Source organism: Balearica regulorum, chromosome Z (assembly GCF_011004875.1).
Source record: "Balearica regulorum gibbericeps isolate bBalReg1 chromosome Z, bBalReg1.pri, whole genome shotgun sequence".
NCBI lineage: Eukaryota > Metazoa > Chordata > Aves > Gruiformes > Gruidae > Balearica > Balearica regulorum.
In genome coordinates, this window is record NC_046220.1 from 45,588,424 (window position 1) to 45,610,105 (window position 21,682).

Sequence of the window (21,682 nt, forward strand, 5' to 3'; positions counted from 1 at the left end):
GAATACACATCACATTCATAACTTCTATCAGGTCTTAATTGGCTTGCAATTTATTTTAGACTTTATTTTTTTAAATTTTCACTAACAATTTTGCAATTTTAGCATTAGGGTTTCTTTCCGCTAAAGGTGGCATGCCCGTGTATGACAGTATAACCCTGATAACAGCATGTACTAATAATCTGTGATAGGAAAGCACAGCTTTTTGCTAGCCCCCTCCCCACCCCAAACAGTTCACATTTTATTAAGATTTCAGGAATGAATAGGTCAATAGCTGTGATTTATCTTCCCCCAGACTTGTTAAAATACCTCCCCTCTAACCATTTTCACACATTTTTCAAAGAGTATATTAAGAGTATTATTACCGCAAGACCAGACACTGTTATAGCTGAGCTATTTTTAATATAGAGTAAGTGCCGGCTTAATCCTAAACAGAAACCCCGGTCTCAGAAACTCTGAAATATAATGATGTTGCTTGCAGGCTTAAACTTAAGCACCTGTATAGGACTTTACATTTTCTTGACAGACAAGATTTTGAGTAGTATACAGAGCACACTTTGCCCTTCACACACTGCCCCTGGCTGAAATCACTTCAATCTAACTGGACAGACAGTACTGAAGAGAATATGAAATGAGAGGGGCTCTGTTTCTGTAGGGCAGTGTCAGCTTTTATTGATGCAGGTTAGCATTTACTGCCCTAAAGCAAGAGGCAAATCTTCAGAAGGTTTAGCAGAACATGAGCACTCCCCAATTCTGCAGTTCTGAAGTAAATGAAATGCTGAGTGCTTCACCTTGAAACTATCAAAAGTAGAACTGATTGACATAACATTTCTGTTGTACTCAACCCTCCAAGCTTTTAACTTTGATTCCAGAAGGAAAAGCAGAAATTTTGAAATTTTCTACAAAAGAGAAATCTGGAAGAAGCAAAACAAGCAAAATCCCAAGCAGTTGTTTTGAATCCACATAAGTGTGTGGAAGGGCAGCTTGGGATTTGTGCATCTAGGAAAACTAGATGTCCTTTGAGTTTGCATGTTAGGACTAGTCCACACCCTGGAAGTCATCTTCCTCCATTATCTCTGCAGGGTTTCAGTAAGAGTTAATCAAAAACAACTAATTTAAATACATAAAGCTGGGTTTTGACAAACTAGTAGCTTGTAGTGAAAAAAATCTTTAAATCAAAAAATGCTTACCACCTCTGCTCACAATAAATGGTGAATGGGATGGGAAAAAGGAGGGATTGTTTAGAGGTGCTGGCTAGTGGCAGGCTTGCAAATCTGACATGAACAAATCAGCTGTCAACTCCACTATCTCCCATAAAGCATTTTAAATTAAAATCAGCCAGATGCTGACCCTGCTTAAGTCACACTGATTAATTACATGCAGGCAGCATCCCAGGGTTTGACTTGCCATGCTTACATGCCCATGATGTTCTTAGAGAGGAAAAGAAAACTGGTCTAGGTATCTGATTTTAAATTATTTTTATAAATCAACACAACAATGTTGAGAAACCTTTGAAGCAGTAAGATTCTTTGTTATATACCTCAAGAAAAGAATCTGATTTTTGAACTTACACTGGCACTAGGAAAATCATTCCTATGGCCATGGGCTTGTAGGGTTTTTTAACATCTTATTGCTATGAATTGTTAGATTCACTTTGATAAAAACTCAACTGTTCTTTTCTTTGGAGACTTACAGAAATTCCTAAAAACTTGAATCATGCACGTAATAGTAGTTTGCATTGCTGTTTCAGACGTAGTACATTCATTATTGTTAGAGCTTAGTATATTCTCTGAGACCGATTCCCACATTAAAGTCCAAAACTGGACCATATTAATGTAAGAGGGTTTTCAGTGAAAACTTAAATGCATGAAGGAATATGGTGCATCCTGCAAGGAAAGGATACAGTAGTTCTTGGTATAGAACTATATATACTTGGTATATAGTATATATGGTCACTATAGCTTTCACTAAAGGCTTTTTTCTTATCTGACTCAGAATCATAGAATCATAGAATGGTTTGGGTTGGCAGGGACCGTAAGGGAGGGGGCATCCACAACTTCTCTGGGCAACCTGTTCCAGTGTCTCACCACCCTCACAGTAAAGAATTTTTTTCCTTATATCTAATCTAAATCTACCATCTTTTAGTTTAAACCCATTACCCCTTGTCCTGTCACTACACTCCCTGATAAACAGTCCCTCACCAGCTTTCCTGTAGGCCCCTTCAGGTACTGGAAGGCCGCAATTAGATCTCCCTGGAGCCTTCTCTTCTCCAGGCTGAACAAGCCCAACTCTCTCAGCCTGTCCTCATAGGAGAGGTGCTCCAGCCCTCTGATCAGTTCATGGCCCTCCTCTGCACTCTCTCCAACAGGTCAATGTCTTTCTTGTACTGGGGACCCCAGAGATGGACACAGTAACGATTCTATGATTCTATGATTCTTAGCTCTTAGACTGCCCTTCTGCCTGAATTTTTGTACTTATGAAAGGCCATAATTTTGATTCAGGAAAGTTTCTTGAATGCTTCACTAAATGTGACTCTTGCCTTGACTGAATAGTTGTTTCCCAGGATATGCTTAATTAAACCTGCTTGGCATCAGAAAATTAAGCACCCTTAATCTGAAGGTCTGGCTGGGTAGCTGTGCCCTTAGCGTGGATTATGCTCTCTGTTCATTTTTTTGTTTTGTCAAATACTTCTGCTTTATGCATTCTGAACCTGTAATGCCCATCTCTGGCTTTTAGAAGTGGCTTCTGAATCAGGGGCTTTCTCTACTGCAGCCTTTGCTTCCCACAAGGAAGCTTTCCTTGTGGCCTGCCAGTTGTTGTTTCAAATACCCCTTTGCAGCGTATAGAAATTACGTTCGTTATTTTTAGGTATGTACTTCACTGTCACATATTTATGTATGGCACAAACACATTATCTCTGAAGAATAAAGAAACACATCGTTTGTACTCAAAACAGATGATGGGGACATCCCAACTAATGCACAACTGAATTGGTAGTCCAAAGTTTATGGAGGCATTTACTCAGTAACTGCCTTCTAACCCCCCTTCTGAATCTACTTATTCACAAGTCTCTGTTTAGAAAAAAATGAGGTTCGTGCTTGCGTACTGTGCTGAAGTAGGTTTCTTTAGTAGTGGATAAGGGTTGGTAAAGCATGTGGTTTGCATTATTTTCTGCTCTCATCCAGAAAGTGTCTGTCACTTTGTCTAAGAAAATTGACTGTTCTGTAGAAGAGGGAATAAAATTTTTGAAACAGAAAGTGTAAACAAAAATGAGAATGAAGAAGTGGATTAAAACCTTGATGTTTGCTGGTCACTGTCCCCTTCATCCCAATGTCAAACATAAGAACTCTCTAGGCTGTTCAGGTGGGTTTTAAAAAAGTCTGTAACTGGTGGTAAATTTCATCTCTCCTGTCCTGTTTTTCTTCTGCAAGATAAAGCAGCAGCAGCAGGAGAAGAAAAGTATTAAAAAGGTGAAGAAAAGATATAAACTTGTGTCAATAATACACAGACACCAGAAATAATAAACCCTAGAGATTTCTTTGGTATCATAAAAAAGTACAAAAAAATTTGATAGCACATTATTAATGTCAGCCTTTCCAGAAAGAAAATAGCTTTTTATACAGCTTTCCATATGTGAACAGCTGAGAGTGAAGAATTTGTGGAGCACTGTATGAATTTTGCGTAGGCAGGATAATATGCATTGCTGTTGCTGCTGTGGCTGGAGGTGTGCCCGCAGTAAAATTTATGAAGACTGGAGGTCTTTTTCTTCTTGATAGAAGCTGTCCTGTCTTACAAAGCTGTATGAAGCTCAGTGGTGACACAGTGGTCAGGAGGCAGAGGGAGAGCACTGCAGATGACTTTTACCTACCAACACCCTCCTCCGGGTGTGTTAGTGGTTGTGTATACCAGATCATTCTTGCTTTTACCTTTACTGTAGGGAAGGATTATCTTTCTCCTTAGTAGGAAAAGTTAGAAAGAGCTGAGGGAAATACTATGAACTGATGTATTGGCTTGAGGAATAGGAAGTAGTGAGAGCAGTAGAGATAAGGATGCTGATGCTTGGAAGGTTTGGGGGAGAGCTTGGAGAACTAGGGGAGAGTGGCAAAACTGAGATGAAGACAATTTCCTTTAAACAACTGCCAAGATTTATTTAACCCACTAGAATAAGACTTTCACAAAAGAAAGCTTCATTTATCATGTTCTCAGGGAAGCAGGAATCGGTCTTTTCTGCTCACTTGTGTAGTGACTTTTGGGACATTGCCTCTGTCCAAAATATCTCTCTGTGACCACAGCTGCACTGATGTCTATTAAAATTGCCCAGTACTGTAAACAATCCAGTGAATTTTTAATAGAGAAGTCTGTTTTCATCACATTGCCTGTGGTTGACAGTGAATAAAGGTAATTAAATAAAATGAAAGAAAAATCGCTGACTATTTCAAGATTAATAAGAGTTCTGAGACTACTCTGCTATGTCTGTGACTTAGCCAAATGCACATCATATATCTCAAAGCCTTTAACGACTCAGGTCAAATATCACTTGATGACCCCTGTGGGTCCCTTCCAACTTGAGATATTCTATGATTCTATTCTATCAATATCCAGTACTGAACTGAAATACTGACGGAATGGAACCAGGGGAAAAAACTCTCGTTGATTCCAGTGGACCAAGGGTTTCACCTATTATTTTCTTAAAAAGTCTATTCTATCACCCCAAAGCTAGGATAAGGCATGAATTAAGGAGCCCAGGTTTGCAGCTTGCTTTAACGGGCAAAGCAGGCTGCTATATCTAGAAAGCCTAAAGGATAGAAAATCTCTTTTAAGTTTAAGAGGCCACATTCTTCAAAGCAACCTTTACTTCCCTTTGGATGCCTGTTTCCCTTTTTCCTTGCATACCCATGGGGCTGTCATCTTTCACTCCTGTCAGGATGGTTTATTAATCGGCCAGATTTACTGGAAAGCGATTTCAGGCACTCTGGGGACCAGGCATGCTGCTGCAGTGCTGCTTCCAGCTCCCGCTGAACTACAAGATTATGGACTTGAAATGGGAATTGAACTCAGGTCTCCCACTTGGCAGCACAAAGCACGACAATTGACTAAACACAAGGAGCATGCTGTAAAGGTTAAAAACAAACATGTAAGGAAAGGAGCAACAACTAAGAAGGTTGCTTGTAGGAAAGTCCATGTAAATAAAAGTTGCAACAGTGAAACACTAAACATTTTGTTTAGTTTCAATCCTTTGATTGAAGGGATTGAAGCTAGACCTTTAAGAGCAAGGTCTTTAAGATTGCTGGCTCTGAACCTGAGATTTTAGTGTTCATCTGAGTTTAGGATGGCAAACTATATAATTAATGTATTTTACATTATTATATATCATACCATTATAATCATTATAGTAATATACATTATGTAGTAGAAGCTCGATGTTATATATTAGCCTTTGCAAAGATGTTTCTTCTGTGAAAACAGAAGAATTCCTGGGATAGATTCAGAGCAGGGAACTTTCCAACAAAATAACTGTAAATGCACTAAAGCTTTTTTTTTTTTTTTAAATTTTGTAATAATCTATTTTAATGTCAGTGAATGTCACTGCTAACCTTTTTATTGATGGAAATAACAACATATGCTGTTGATGCCTGGGCTTTAGTAATACCATTTCTTTCCCTGTACTTGATTTGACCTATGAAGTCATAACAACCGTCTTTTTTTGTTATCAATTTTGGGGTGATACAGTAACTTCCATCACCATCTGGAGGTTGAAAATTAATTAAAACTAAAAACCCAGTTTTCCATTGCAGAGCCAGCTGTTAAACAATAGCAGCAGCCAATATGGTGATGATTCTATTTTTGTAAAAACAGCACTTATATTTACATGCCAAATACCAAGTACTTTACAAAAACCTTTTAACAAGAAGCAAACAACATTTTAGTGACTGAAAAACAATTTTAAAAGGAAAAAAATCCCACTCGCTATTATTCACTTGTGGTCACGAAATTTTGCTTTAATTGTGAAATTGGGCTGATAGAGCCACAGGCCATGAGCATTGCTTCTTGGTGCTCACACAGTTTGTGTTTCTAGAATTCACCCTGCCTTCTGAACTGGTGGTGGTTTGGGTTTTGTTTTGTTTTTAAATTTGCATTGCATTCCAACAGCTGAACTGCAAACCGAACAAATTATGTAAAGCATGTTTGAATATGCATGTTCTCTACAAACATCAATGCAAACAGAAATGAGGGCTGAGACAGTAGAATCCATAAGAACTTTTGTCATGCAGTCTCTCATCACGCACTTTCCTCAGGCTCTGAAATGAAACAGCAGGGAGCTTTTCACCACTGCCAGCTGACTCGCCGTATCGAAGTTTGGTGATGCTCCGACAAAGCTCTGCAGGGAATGTAAAAAAAAAAAAAAAAAAAAAAAAAAAAAAAAAAAAAAAAAAAAAAAAAAATTCACAGCCGAAGCACAGCTCTGCATTAATTTAAGTGCTCCTTTAACCAAAGCCCGGTAGCTGCTGGTTCACACAGCCGGCTATCTGAAGGCAGGTGATCACCCTTATTTAGCAGTACCACTAGCCACGTGACAAGAAAATGGTGGAGGATCTGTATTCCTAGTAAACTGCTACAGAAAGAGGGATGCTGAAGTGCAGCAGTAAAGCATCTTTATTATTTTCCCACTAGAAAGGCCTCTTCAAGTCTTTAGAAGGTAAGCATCTCTTTGTGCTGAGAGGCTGATATGCAGAAGGTTTTCTGATTAATGGCTCTATTGTTGCAGTTACTTTAGACAGAAAAAGGGGAAATGTTTGTCAGCATGATGCAAAGCACCCAGGACCTCATTACTGAAAACTGGGCAGCTGTATTTTAATTCTGTTGCAGCTCTTTATGAGAGAAGCTTACATCAGTTCAATGGGATTTCTTTTGTCTGAACGCAGGCACAGTATTTGTAATTAGGAAACAAAACTTCACTGCACAGCCCTCACCTAGCACTTGAGACTATTTTCAGCTTGTTTGCCTAGCTCTGAGGATATGGTGGGGGAAAAAAAAGGAACGAATGTTGGGCATTGTCAGTGGATAATTTGCTTTTAAGACTGCTTGATTACTTGCATAGCAATTGTTTGTGATAGCTCTCATTGTAGACTACTTGACAATCGTATTGTTTTCAGGGTTTTTTTCTATAAACTGAAGCATATGACTTTTTTTTTTTTTTGCAATGTCCTTTTAAAATGTTGCAGTGAACAGAATATGTAATCTCTGAAGGTTGACAGATCAAGGATGCAGCAATAATCTCAGTGATAAGAGGACTGAAAAATTACCTCAAAAGTTGGCTTGTACAGGCAGCATTTTTATTTAAATATAATTATAGGAGCTTGATTCAGCTCCATTCAGTTGTTTACTTTTCTGTCTGTGATGAAGGTATGAAAATATTCTCCAGTTTTAAGTGTGATAAGCAAACAAATGATAGTAATGTGCAGGAGTCCTTGAAAATGTATGGAATGTCTAAATATTAGCTACTTAGAGCAACACTGAAAGGAGATGTATGCAGGTTTGGTGTGTGTATTTAGCCAGAATCATTCTAAGTAAGGAGGGGCCTGGCAGAGATGTCATTTCTGGACTTATCTGTATTAATACACTTGGGAAGCAGAGCTGTGGTGAGACAGGGAAGATGCGCGCAGCTCTAGCAGCGCTGTCAGGAAGCATTAAGGCAACCGTGGTGCTCGGGGCGGGAACGACACGACACACACTGATCCTTACTCTGCCAAAACACTTTTTTTCCAGGGCTGCTTTGTTCCTCCCATGACTCTCACCCACACTCTCTGCTGCTGTCTCTTGTGGGGCAGGGGAGCACTAAGGTCTAAAATAGCCTTTTTTATTCCTGTCTTTGATGAATCTGGCTGTTATTTGGCCTTGCATAAATCTGGATAATATTGTAGAAAATCTGTGTAGTTAGAGACAAGTCGCTTTCACATAAGTTCACTACTTTCAAAACTTAGAGCCTGCTACAAGCAGCCTATTGTAGTTTTGTGGCACCTCTGTAGTATTCAGCAGTAACAGGAGAGCAATGTTATTTAACAGCTTGTAATATATCTGTAGAAAAAGGCAGAGAAAAAAAACCCAAAACAATTTTAACTCCACAGTCTTTGTTCAGGCAAAAGGTGCAGCTCTCAAACTTACCAAGAAACAATCTGTAGATGAGAATACAATTTTGTTAGCACCTGTGAATATTGATAAAGCTGGTTTTTATCTCTGTAGTGTCCTCAGGACTGGAGACACTTCCCATCAGACCCTGTACAAATATCCAGAAATATATGGTGCTACTGCAACAACAAATGAGACAGAGGCAGAGGGGAGGATGGGAGTGACAGTCCTGTTGCTCGACAGATTTCTTAGTTTATCTACTTGTTTTACCTTTGGACGTTGAAGGAAATGGCTTAGCTGTTACAGGATTTTATGAAGTAACTTGTTCAGGTATTTCTAATTAGTTCTTAGTGTATACTGCAGATTGCGTTCCTTATAGTCATTGCAGCTGTGAAAAACGGACAACAGCAGATCAGACTTCCTTATTTCAGGCTATCAGATGAAAGCTGACTGTGTCCTACAAGAACAGGATCACTCTCCTTAGCAGAAAACACTGGCAGCAAGCTCTAGAGAGCTGTCTTAGGGACAGCAGCCCAGCTGCCCTTTGCCTGCTTGTCTAAAGCAGTGGAGCATATAGCTAATGTTGCCTTTGTATTTCCCATCTATAATGTGTGAGGACTGCCATGGGGGGAAGGAGGAGCCCGAATTTCTCACCACATTTCTGGGCATTACTTCTTCAGTCTGGCATTTCCTGTCGCTCTGGGTCTTTTCAACATTTTTGCTATGTCTGACATCCTCCTCTCTCCCATACTTTGGTTGGTTTTTATCTTCCTTCTGCTTCTGTGGCCCTTCCAACTCAGTGACAGAGTTCTTCTGAAGACAACCAGTGGCTTTCTGCGTCTCCTGTCTCCCTTTGCCCATGCCTTCTTAGACCTGCCTACTGCAGGGTCTGACAACCTTCCCCGCTCTAACACCTCCTGCCTGCGCAAGCAGGCTGCAGGATTGCCGCCTTTGGTGCCAGTTTTACTGCTTCAGTAGAGCTTATGTGCCTTGAGCAGCTGTCTTCCCTGGCTCATGGTTGGGCTTTGCCTGTATTTTTCCCAAGCTGCAAATCACCCAATATGGATGGGAACATTTCAGTTACCAATTTACACCCATTAGGTTACTTCTATTTTAACCTGCTGGTTAAAATTCGCGCTCCACATTCTGCATTGTCACTTACATTTCCCTGCTATCTGTTATGTCTCTGACAATTGCAGCTTTAAGAGAGACTGAAGTTTAACGTCAATGTCTCTTCAGAGCCTTTTTTTAGCTCAGTCATAGCCAAGGTAGTGAAAATGAAGCTGTTAGTTATTTGTAGGTTTGCTGCAATAGGTAAGATATTAATCTAAATTTTAATAACATCGAAAATCGTAAGGTGTGAAATCATAGTTACATTAACATGGAAAAGATGGAAATTCGGCAGTACTGTGACACAGAAGTGAGAAGAAAAGAGAAAATTAACAAATTCACAAGATGTAAAGTATAGAAGTAATAGAAGTTCTTTGAGAACGATAAGGAATGAAGTCATAAATAGGACCAGAGAAAAAGCATTATGCGGGGAGGAAAAGAAAAATGTCGTACAGTATATAAAAAAAATCTTGCCATGTATATTTTCCTGTCTATCAGCATATTATACATTGTGCAAAGGCTGTGCTTGAAATCAGAGGAGTGATAGAAAAATCCTAATGCTTTAAGTAACAGATCAGTAAAAGTGCTATGAATTTGTACATCTTGATGTTAAGTAAGTTATGATTAGCAGCTCTGAAAATTATCCCTAAAAACACTTTATCATACAAGCAAAACAGAATAATTCACCTGTAGTAAGATACTTTGTTAAAACATTTGATTCCAGCTAGTACAGTATGGTAATAAGTATCATCATCATTGTACGTGTCAGCATCCATACATGCAGAGGAACAAATCCATTAAGCAAAGTAAAAAAGTTGACAGTATTACAGAAAAGCCAAGTAGCAAACAGGAAATAGCCATTAAACTTCAGAAGAAAGCTCAGTTGCAGAACTAGTGATTATTGCTAATGGTTAAGAGCAGTCTGAGGCATTTTAGCGTGTCTTCATTTGGAAGCAAATGTGCTTGATAAGGTATAGAATGTAATAATAGTTGGAGGGGAGTTCTCAAAACTCCACTGGAGAATCTCAGGAGGGCGTAAAATATAAAACTTCTGAGATTCATTAACAGAGTAGATGTTGCAGGATCAGAAGCAGAAAATCTTTAGAAATATAAAACTTCTAAAGATTTTCTGCTTCTGATCCTGCAACATCTACTCTGTTAACGACTCTCAGAGCATTAGTATACTTCCTGAAAGTGCAGATGGCTGCACTGGATGTAAGATGAATACTGCTTTTTCAAGTGCTGTTCATGTGCCAATTGCATCATTTGGAGCTGCAGGTATTCCTATGAATGGTCTTGACAGCACAGTATGGCAGGAAAATGGTCACTGTGAGCTGCACATGCTAGACGGAAAACTGGTTTTAACGTGAGGAAAAATAAAACTGAGTTTTCCCAAGTAGTAATTAATTGCTCAATGAAAGTGGAAGGTGGGAATCAGGTCCCAGATGTGTGATTAGGCCTGGCATTTTAATAAATTTTTAGAAATAAAATTTTCAAGCAAAATGTATTTTCAGGTTATGCTTAAAGATCTTTTGATCAGATAGATTTAACTCCTGCTTTCTCTGCTGTCATTACCTTGTTACAGTGCACTTGTAGTGATTGTTCAGCAGTGGTTGTTGATTAACAGATCATCTAGATGTTATTTGTAGAATATTAACAACTTTTATTAAGAGTAGAGAGATCAGATAAGTTTAAACAAGCCTTCTAAACGCTAATACTGCTCTGAACCAATGTAGCTCATGTCCAGACCTTGTGGTCTTCCAACGCCGATGGAGGAGCACCCTTCACACAGGCTCCCCAACTTTGTGTTGTTAATTCTGCTAAGTTTCCACTGGCTTAGAAAAGATCAAGCAGTGTTGAACTAGGCACGTAACAGCAGAGAGCTTCTGCTCTGAGGGCAAGATGCTGTGGTGGTATGTGAATGCAACGCAAGCAGAGCAATAGAAGTCAAGTGACATGTTATTTCTGCCTTAGATTTTGTTCTTCTGCTTTTGGATGCAAAATAATGAGTTAAGGGAATATTATTAAACTGGTAATATTAGGAAATGCCTAGCAGGTTCTACACTCCACTGTAAGAGGCATAGTTGGAGACAGCGCTATTTCATGGGTACAGTCAGTTAACACTGCCCTGAAGAATTGTCTCCTGTCTGTTGTTATGTGGTACAGGGCAGCTCACTAGGAGTCAGCAGCTGCTTGCATCACACATGTCCTCCTCTGACCCCTGTCTGATTTCTTCTTTCTGGATGCCAAAGTGAAGCCACGGGGGTCTGACCATACCAGTCTTTTTCAGTGACAGCTAGTCATGAGAATCAGTAGTAGCATATAGAAGATATTATAAAACACTACATATTCAGAGAAAAACCCCGAAGGTTATTAGGCATCACATATCAGGAACTCACAATTAATGGATACTCTCAAAGTTGATTTCTCTTTCTTTTCTGTAACAGTGAATAATTCCTTATCTTTACCTCATAAAGCTGTCGTCCAAGGCATGCCAAATAATGTTTGGAAATGCCCGGTACTCAGGTGATTAGGAGCTCTGAAAAGCCCCAGAAAGGACTGATTATCCTGTCTCTAGAGCAATGTTTGAATGGTGCATGGTTAACAATGTTTGGGGATGCAGAAAGGACAGGATAAGGTATTCAATAGGTGTTCATTGGGTTGCACTCTTTCCTGTAGCATTCTGTGACCTGCTGGTGACAAACCTCTAGAAAGAGACTTTTGGGGACTCTCGGATCTGCTGCAGGTAGCATCAGCCTGGTTTGCATTCCTAAGACCCTGTTTCAACAAGTCATTGAGGTTTGGGACTTAAATCCAATTTCACTCATTCTACATTGAGATGCCTTTTTATTTCCTGTGGCTGGAAGTCAGAGATAATTGAAGAAGCCTGGAGCCCTGGATTCCTTCCATAAGACTACCTCATCCATGGGCATATGCATAAGGTTGCTGAAATAGCCTTGTGAATCCCATTATCATTCATCTATTTACTTAGATTTGTCCCTCCATGGATCCTTGCACCCCTCCCTGGCTTTCCTTGGTTCTTTTGTGCTGTGACACAGGGAGGGACACTGGCAAGGAGTCAGGACAGACAGCCTGCGGCTGCCTAGCAGCAGTGAAAGCAGCAGCGTATGCTTAAGAATAGCGGCTTTTATTTTTTTTAACAGTCTGAAACTGATAAGAGCACAGAGGAGAGCCTACTACTATGAGTGGCTACCTGGGAAAAAAAAAATTGAGGTTTACAGTGAAAATTTAAGAAGAGGAACAAGGAAAAAGATAACTAGATAAACAGATGCTAAACATTGAACTTGACTGGAGACTAGGAAACATTTTAATAAAGTTTGGTTAAAAAATTTATTCAGTGGCCCAAAGTGAGAATTTTAACATGTTTTCAGTTAACATACTGAAATGCAAACAATTTAAATCTTCTGCCTAGAGTACAGGATTTTCCTACAGAAAGAATATTACCTCTTACAGACATGCCTAACTTTTTAATCCAACTTTGATGCTGAAAATGGAGTAAAAAATCAGTACATGGTAAATATTAAGTAACAGTATAAACAGAAAAAGGAGCTTTAGATCTGAAGAGTGAAGTGTGAAAAACTAGTGAATGTTACTAGTTTAGCAATGGTTTATTCTGGCTGTCAAGAAAGTAAGTGACATGTTTTTCTGTGAAATAGGAATGTCAGCATGTGTTTATCTACTGTGCAGCAGTATGACAATGATTAGTTGACATTTGCACAGATGTTTGATTAATCAAGCTTTTGGCTCAAACAAAGCACCACAGATAATTTTTTGGGGTTTTTTTTTGGTTTGCATCCAGAGATGGGAATAAAAGTCTCATGCTATGCATAAATTCCAGTATTCAGTCTATAGCTTTTTTCCTGAACTAATTTGTGATTAAGAGCCACCAAATAAACAGCCATAGAAACACAGTTAATTCAGTATACTAACATATGGTTGCTAAATGCAGCTCTCGGGAGGTTATAAAATTAATCCATTTTTACAAGTCACCTGTATACAGTATGATTATTTTACACAGCTGTGAGTAAAAGTAATGACTTTTTTCTAGTCTCAGATGTCCTGGAGTGCATTCCTTCCAAGATGCTCATTTTCTTGGTATGTGGATGTAGTTGAAGCATGGTCTCTGACTGATACTGACTGAATTCTGCACAGTGTATGTCACCGATTTGTTGCATACTCAACTACAGTTTAGGGATCATTTTATTCTGCTGAACCTGCACTCACACTGCAGTCTCCTTTATTTCTGCTTAGGCAACTGTAGAAATTTTTGTTTATTGTCTGGGAGTTTTGTAGCAAGGACTAGTTTTAGGAAGCAATTTTGGGGGTTGTTTTTAGTGAGTGCATTTGCTAATGGGTTTCTTCTTCTTCTAGTACATAATCCAGTTGGGTTTTTTGGGACTAATGTTTCTGGCTTCTTTCTCTGTTTCTTTCTGTGCATTTTCATCAGACTTTCTTAAAACTAAAGCCCATATTTTGTCAGGTTTTATTTTTCAACTTTATAAACTAATGCTTTATTTCCTATAGCATCTTCTTTTGGCTATAGACACAGTTGATACTGAAGTATGTCAACAGTTCTCTGACTTTGCTTGTAGATCATTTCTACCTATCTTACATGGATGAGAAGTATCAAAATGCAAACACATGCACATTAAATTGGGATTTGTTATTAGTCCATTGGCACTAAAGGTCTCTGAAATAATACATCTCAGTTATAACACAGTTTATAGAGTTGTGTCTATAACCAGAAGAGCCATCTTCTGTTTAAAACAAGGGACAGCATAACTATATTCTGTCTTTTCTGAGCACTCCAAGAAAGAGTAATGATTTCAGAAAGTAGATACTTGCTGTTATTTTACAACATACTATTGTAGCAAGGGTCTGTAAACTTCTAATCTCTAGCTTTTTCTGAACAGAAGTGGAACAGCAATTACAAGCCATAAGCTTGGTGCACACATATATAACATACAAAAGAAAGGGAAAGATGTTGTATTTGGATGTAAATGCAAACCAGCAAAATTTCAGTTCTGTTCTAAAAATGGAATAATGTGTCAAGGGTTTAATAACAGAATGGGTTTTGATATTCTTTTATATGAGGTGAAGTGAGTGTTAGAGCAGCTACAGAGATGGATGATAGCAAAACACCCCTTGTAAGTCAGCTATCTGGTGAGATATTTTGGCTTTAAATTTATATAAATTTCTGTAGCACAGATTTGTAAACTGAAGAATATAGCAATTAAGAACACACTTTGTGTCAACTCTTCCTTGATGTAAATTCTGACTTGAGACTAAAGCAAATCTTTAAGCACTCTACCATTTCTGAGGCTTTTTAATGCTTCTGAGTATGGAAGAACAGCATTCTCATTTTGTCCGAAAGAGGTTAGACATCCTTCAGGTGCAGCAACTGAAATGCTGTAAGAGCCATTAGTAGTTTGCCTCTTGCGGTGGAAAGTCCAGGGATGGGCTTAATCAAGGTACTGTGTACTCTGGCCTTGGCCTGGAAAAGCACTTAACCCTACACTTTCAGACGGAGCCATGCTGAGAGTCAGCGGACAGGCGTTACCGGATAATCACCAAGGGCTTTTTCATACCTTCCGAGCAAAATACTCTATTGTCATGTCCAGTTCCTCAAGTTCTCATTTCTCCTTACCTGGTCTCTGTGCTTGCGTAAGGGTGATGCTACAGGTGAGGACGAGAAGGGTTTAAAGGAAAATTACTTTGTGCTGCCTGTGTTCCACAAAAGCGACTCGAGGAGGAACTTGAGTTCCCTTACCTTGTTTTAGTACCTAAAACTTCACAGTTCATGCATTCTTCCTTAAAACAGCTCAATTTTTCACTGCAAACCAGTGAGACAATGGGCTATAAGCAGGACTTTTATTTCATCCAAGACCAGGGTGTACGTGCATAATGTGTGGAATTTGAGAATATGAAAAAAAACAGATGTGTTTTCATTGTACTTCATCTCCCCTCCTCCCATTTAGTTTCAAACAAGCTTGTGTTAATATGAGCTGAGATGAATCCATCCATGTCATTCATTTTACTAATTGCGCTTTGAAACTTTATAAAAACCTTCAACATCTTATGAAAATTTAAGCATAAACATATTTCTGTGTGTAGAGGGAGCAGCACAAAAGAAACATGAGTTACTTGTCTAGGAAAGTGTTTGGCAGTTGTGGGCTTCGCTTCAGATTAAACTTGTGTGTTGGTGAGTACAAAAGCCTGGAAAATGTATACAATTTAGTCTGGCTGGTGAGCAAGTTGTGGTGGGCTGGAGCGGAGGGATTCTATTTAGAAAGGTGACGGTCACCGTTGGATTAATGTTGCTCTCTCTTGCAGATTGTAGGTGTTCATTCACAGCAACCCATTGGAGAGATTATTTATTTTAGACTAAAGAAATTAACTTCTTGATATGGAATAGCTGCAGAGCAGCCTGGGAAAATGGTGATATATCACATATGACACAAGGGTGAGGTAGCACAGCCCGTAGGGATTATGCATATTGCTGTGAATATTCAGAGCTACTCTTTCCAAAATAGCAGAATGCTGCTGTACCTAGAAAAGTCAGGAAGGATAACTTTTATTCTGAGAAATACTGATTTGAGAGAGCACTAAGAATTATTTAAAGATTATTAATTTATTGAGCTGTAAGAATGTCTGAACCAAGAAAGAGCAAGGAAAGGATTTCAGCCTCCAGACTCTCTCTCCTCCTTTCATAAGCATTTGGTATCTGTCTCTGATCCACCTTTGAGAAACAAGGGGCTTTTAGCTCCTTTTGAACAAGTAAGTAGACCTGAATTATCAAAGCAAATATGCAGTAACTTGATTCCTAGTGCAGCTGATGCTTAAATGACTGGTCTGTGTACCACATAAAAGAAGTCATTTGTGTCACAAAAAGCTTATTTGACTTTGACCTCTGTTCCAAGTGAAAGATCCTTTTTTTTTTTTTTTTTTTTTTATCAATCCAGCAAGTCATAGCTAATTAGAATGGAGTTTTCTAAAGTAAGTTAATTTACTTCTTCAATAAGGAGTATTCATTAAAAGGGAAAAAAAAAAACCCCAGTGTTGGGGTTTTTTTCCTAATACTTTTGGCCACATCATCCATGGCATCAGTTGCACCTGTATGGAAGGTGAGGAATTTTGTAAGCTAGAATTTTTGGAAGTATGTGAAGTAATCTGTGGGAAATTAAGAGGAAGTAGTTGCTTAATTTAAGTTTCTGGATTCCATTTTCCATTACTAGGGTTCCTGTGGAGATCTGTTGAGAGCTTGTGCACAGCCAGAAATTACTCTGCAAGATGTTGAGCTGCTCAGCATAGCACGCTCTCAAAATCCATCAGAAAATGGAGACCTGTGTCTGTAGAAAACAAACTTCATCCATGTCTTGCTCATTCTCACAGTGAAGGGGAGTCTGGAGCTATATGTTGAGGTACAATGTCACAGAAGCCATGCTCTGTCGCTGGCTTTCTAAACTCACCAGATTTGAAAGATGCTTGTATGGACTATTAATTTATGATGGAACATACATTAACTATGGCTTTCAAAAAGTATTAACTTTTGCTGAACATAGAGTATGTTTGTCTGGCAAGGAATCTTTAATCTGTTTGTGTAAAGTGCAAGGGATCTGGAAAAATATGACTAACTCCAGAGTTAGATCTCTCTTCTCTGAAAAGCCTGTTGACTGTTTGACAGTAAATGAGAACATGGCACAATGAAAAAAAAAAAAAAAGGTAAATCTAATCTCAGCTAAAAAATTTCTGAAAGGTGATACCATCTTTTTTGTGATTGAAAAAACAATGAATAACCTTGTGTTAGCAATGCTTTTGGTAACTGGGCTTGAACTGATTTTTAACTGCCTGTCTTGTCCCAGATCTTTCAGGACCACAGATTTTTCCTTCCCAAATCAAATATCCCAATATGAACAATATGGATTATTGATGTTAAAAACACCTTGCCATCAAAATAAAGTTAGAGATTCTCAGACAAGTTCTGATGCTGTTTACTTGTAATCCCTAAGTGAGGGGCATTTTTTGAGTGTATTGCCTGTAGCAGTAGTTGTATTTAAGTAGAAATCAGACAAAAGGATATGAAACACATTTATCTTTCAATCCCCTAGAAATGTACCACTCCTATAAACACAAATGTAATATAAAATTCTGATTTAAGTCAGTTGTGCTCATCCCACTGAAAGCAGAAAAACATTTCAAATTTATGTCATGAAAGTGTAAGAGATTCTAGAGAAAGCAGCAACGTACATACACTTTTTTCTTTTAAAAAAAGGATAAAGATGCCACAGGGAGAAAAGCAGTCTTGAGGCAATCCTAGAAATGTCATGACTCAGAATAATTCTGTCCAAAGCATTGCAAAAAATTTAGGCAACTCTTAAAATTCTGACTTAATTACTTGCAGAAAATTGCATTTTTCAGATTATAATTGTCACTGTTTCTGTAGGGATAGAGTACATAAAACTCAGTCATGCTTTTATCATACAGAGAAGATGATCTTCATTCTGCGCAAACATTTTTACAGGGTTAATGCAGAGAATACCGTCTCTTTTTTAATATAGAAATCCTGAAAATTCACTGTCCTCTTGCAGCTTATTCTTCACACAACTTGAAAGAAGAGAATTTCCTTTCAAATAATTTCCTGCAGTGATTTCTGAAGCTTGTTCAATAAAGAATTGTCGTTTGGTGTGATAAGGCTGTAAGAGATTTTATAAATGAATGGGGTATATGTTAGTATCAAAACCTTTTTCTGGCCAGCCAAACCATACACCTTTTGAGTTCCCATAACTCATCATCTGAGTAGTCCCAAACTGTTTTAATCCAAGAACTGTTCATAGTTTTATATTTAGAAAGGTTCATAAAGCCCTCCCAGCCCCCCCCCCCCCCAATCTTAATCTGAATTTAAAAGGGATTAGACGTATTCATCCTCCCCCCCCCACTGTTTCCACCACTATGGTTTCCTAACTTATCTGGCTGTTACTTAAACAGCACTTCATTAGAATTCACATTCATCTCTGCTATGTTCAGATGAATAAATTAGACTTCATTACATATATTTTACTATGAATTGAACAGGCAGCAAAAAAAGCCAAAGACTCTAATGACTTATTTACATTTTATAAGTAAATTGTGATGGTATACTGTGTAGCAGTTTTCTCTACAGCTTTGAACACAGATGATGCTACAGAGCAGAAAAAAGGGAAATGGTACGTTACAGACAATTTCTGCCATTCATTTTATTCATGAGCAGGATACTTTGATCAAATTTCTTTATGTTCTATTGTGTATCCAAAGAGAAAGAATATTTCAACCCTTATTTGACAGTAATTAAACCTATTCCAGAATTGGTGTGTTTTGTAGAAAACATTAAGCAGTTAATCTCTGTTTTTGTGAAAGATATACTCTACAGTATGTGGGGATAAACCTATTAAAATTAGCAAGATTAATATGTGTCTCTCTTTATTGAGAGACAAGGCCTGGTCATAAGTTGAGCAGCACAAGAATGTTTGACTCTAGCTTTATGTTGTCTGTATTCTCTATGGCCTCACGGGAAAAGTGGGAGTTCACTAGTTTGCCTGTCTGTATTGGGAATTTGGCGGCATGGGGCTTGAGGTAGAGATCTTTCCCAACTTTAAGCACAGTGAAGCCTTCGGTTCACTTATAGGCAGGCCTACATTTACACATTTCTATATAATCTCTGTGAAATTAACAAGAAATCACAGAAACTATACTCATACTCTGATGCAATGACTGGCCAAAGGAGTCTTGTCTGCGCACAGTACAATAATGAGGATATTCCTCAAGGGGAGAGCGAGTGTAGGAAGAAACTGCAGGAGTGACAAGCCAAGCCTATTCAGACCCATTCGGCTGAATCATTCAGAGCAGAGCTAGATGATGCTGTGGCAGGGAAAAGTACCTTCTTTGATCTCATCGCAGCTCTGTTAATCAAAGTGTAAAAATTGTCTGTTCTTCAGCTTCTGTGGGGAAAAAAAAATTAAAGTTTGGAACAGGAATATAGAAAAAAATGCTATAATTATTTTGATAAAATAAAAGAAGTTTTTTTTTTTTTGTGTCATATATTTTTAGTGCAAATAGTTTGGAAACTGTCAAGAGTGTCTTGAAAATGTAAAATGTTGTTTCCTATCTGCAGCTGAACCATCCTCCCATTTTTTACAACCATTTTGTAAAATACTTGAATAGTAGATAGACATAAAACCAGTCAAAATTTGCTTTAAACATTCAAACACCTTTGTTATTATTTACACCACTTAATGCTATTTACTTGTCTTATGTAGGTATGTTAAATGTAATTTCTTAGTATCTTCCTAAAAATGGAGTCTAGGTGGGATATTTTGCAACGTTTTAGTCTTTGAAAATCTGTGATGTAGTTTTGATTCTCGCTTTTGTGCTTTCTGTACTGTTTCAATGCAGGACATCAACTGTTTCGGCATTACAAAATGACTGATTTGGGTCAGAATTGCTCTAAAGTACACATGATATCAAAAGAATGAAAAAATCCACTTCTAACCTCATTTTTGCTGCACAGTAACTGTATGTACAGCAATGAAAATACTGTTAGGGAACCCATAATGGTGGCGTGCAGTTTGCAAAGAGTAGCTGAAGCTCCCTGCAATGACATGTCTGGTTTGCCAGATGACAAAAGACAAACTTCATTTGTATAAAATGAGAAACACTACTATTTACCAGCCTGTTGTTATTCAGTGCTCTGTCTTGATCCAGGTAAAAGTGGCTATGTGTTGACCTACAGTCTCCCAAAGGCTCTACAGATGTGTGTATAAATAAGGGGTAAGAACAGCACAGTAGAATTACAACAGCTGTGTTCCTCTCTCACATCAGTTTGTGATCAGACTGGTACTGGCTGTGTGAGGAAAATTTCAGTTCCATATGAGAGCACATGAGCTGTATGCAAGGTCAACCCGTGCATCTCTCTAAGATTTTTCTTTGTATTTTACCTCTCAGGTTGGTACAAGAGGATGTGGGAATGGACATCCCCTTTGCTGAGGATGTACTAAGCCCCAGTTCTACAGAGATGAGACCTGGTGAGAGAAGTTCTTACTCATTTTCTTAATGATATCTTATTCCCTTGGCATTTAATTATGCGGTGAGAAGGATGCTTCTGTGCTGGTAAAGATTGAGTTCAGTGTTGAAAAAATGTTTAGTTTGTTTTATGTAGTCAACTTTCTTGTTCACTTGAGAAATGATAATTGTAGTGTGCCGTTTTCTTTTGTGCATTGTTACCATCACTCATTTAGTCCTTGTGAAGTTTAAGTAATCTCTATTATTTATATTATATTTGACTACTGTCTGAGTGAACTTAGTTAGCATTAGAATGCTTCAGACAGAACAGCTTGAAATGTGCCACACAGTGCAGTGGCAAGGGACAAAGCCACACCTAGGTTTGTCATGTTGAAGACTACTTTTATTTAAGACTGATTAAAAGACTCAGAGGTATTTTTATTTCTGTTACTGTATTGATTAAGATATTGTATAGTTCAAACTAAAGACGTAGCTACTTGCAAATCAGCACCATTCAAATAGCACCAAGTGCATAAGAAAACAAATATTTACAGGGGATTTTCACTCATATGAATTTTTCTGGGATTCAGCAATGTCTTGGTTCATAATTCAAATGATTTGTATGTTGTTCTTTAAATTCTTAAACATTGTGGGTCAGAGCATGTCCAAGGCTTGATTTTTGTCTGATGATTGCAAAAGAGTGAATCTGGATTTTGCATAATTTAAGAGCTCCCAGCTACGTCTGCCATTCCTGTAGATGCTTAGTTTATTTCTTTAAACATTAATGTTGATATTTGTGTTTTATGTTAGTAGTGGTCTTAAATGGCTTGGTGTTACTAAAATTGATCTGTCCCAGTGTGTTTGAAGGTGATTCTTAAGTATCTGGGACATGAATTGTATACAGAGGAGATAATGTTCTTGTTTTCTTCCACTTTTTTCAGAACCTCCCAATTCTCTTGATCTTGACGGTTCCCATCCCAGAAGGATAAAGCTCACTGCTCCAAATATCAATCTCTCTTTGGACCATAGTGAAGGGTCTGTACTCTCTGATGATAATTTGGATACACCGGATGAAATTGACATCAATGTAGATGACCTTGACACTCCTGATGACGCAGACTCTTTTGAATACACTGGACAAGGTAATGTTCTAAATTGTAAATGTAGAGTTCATCTCTGTTTCTTCCTTTACTGCTTACATGGTGAGTTTCATGTCTGTCAGGCTATGAATATGGTTAAAGCATTTCAGAGTTAATGCTAGGTGCCCAGATATTTTTACTGTCTGCTATTTTTTAACTGTTCTTCCCCTATGTAAAGTAATACATTTCTGCTTACACAGACAGCAGAAAGACATAGTACAGCTGATCAAGTAAAATAAGAAGAGCTACCTAGA

At 38.2% G+C, this 21,682-nt stretch overlaps 1 protein-coding gene across 4 annotated transcripts in view; it reads left to right on the forward strand.

Annotated features, from left to right (window-relative positions):
- PRUNE2 (prune homolog 2 with BCH domain) overlaps nucleotides 1–21,682 on the forward strand; it is a 138,639-nt gene that overhangs the window by 90,550 nt on the left and 26,407 nt on the right. For all 4 annotated transcript variants that reach the window (XM_075740891.1, XM_075740888.1, XM_075740889.1 and 1 more), the window contains exons 10-11: nucleotides 20,233–20,312; nucleotides 21,231–21,431. In XM_075740891.1, coding sequence (XP_075597006.1) covers nucleotides 20,233–20,312; nucleotides 21,231–21,431 — 281 coding nt within the window. The remainder of the gene's footprint in view (nucleotides 1–20,232; nucleotides 20,313–21,230; nucleotides 21,432–21,682) is intronic.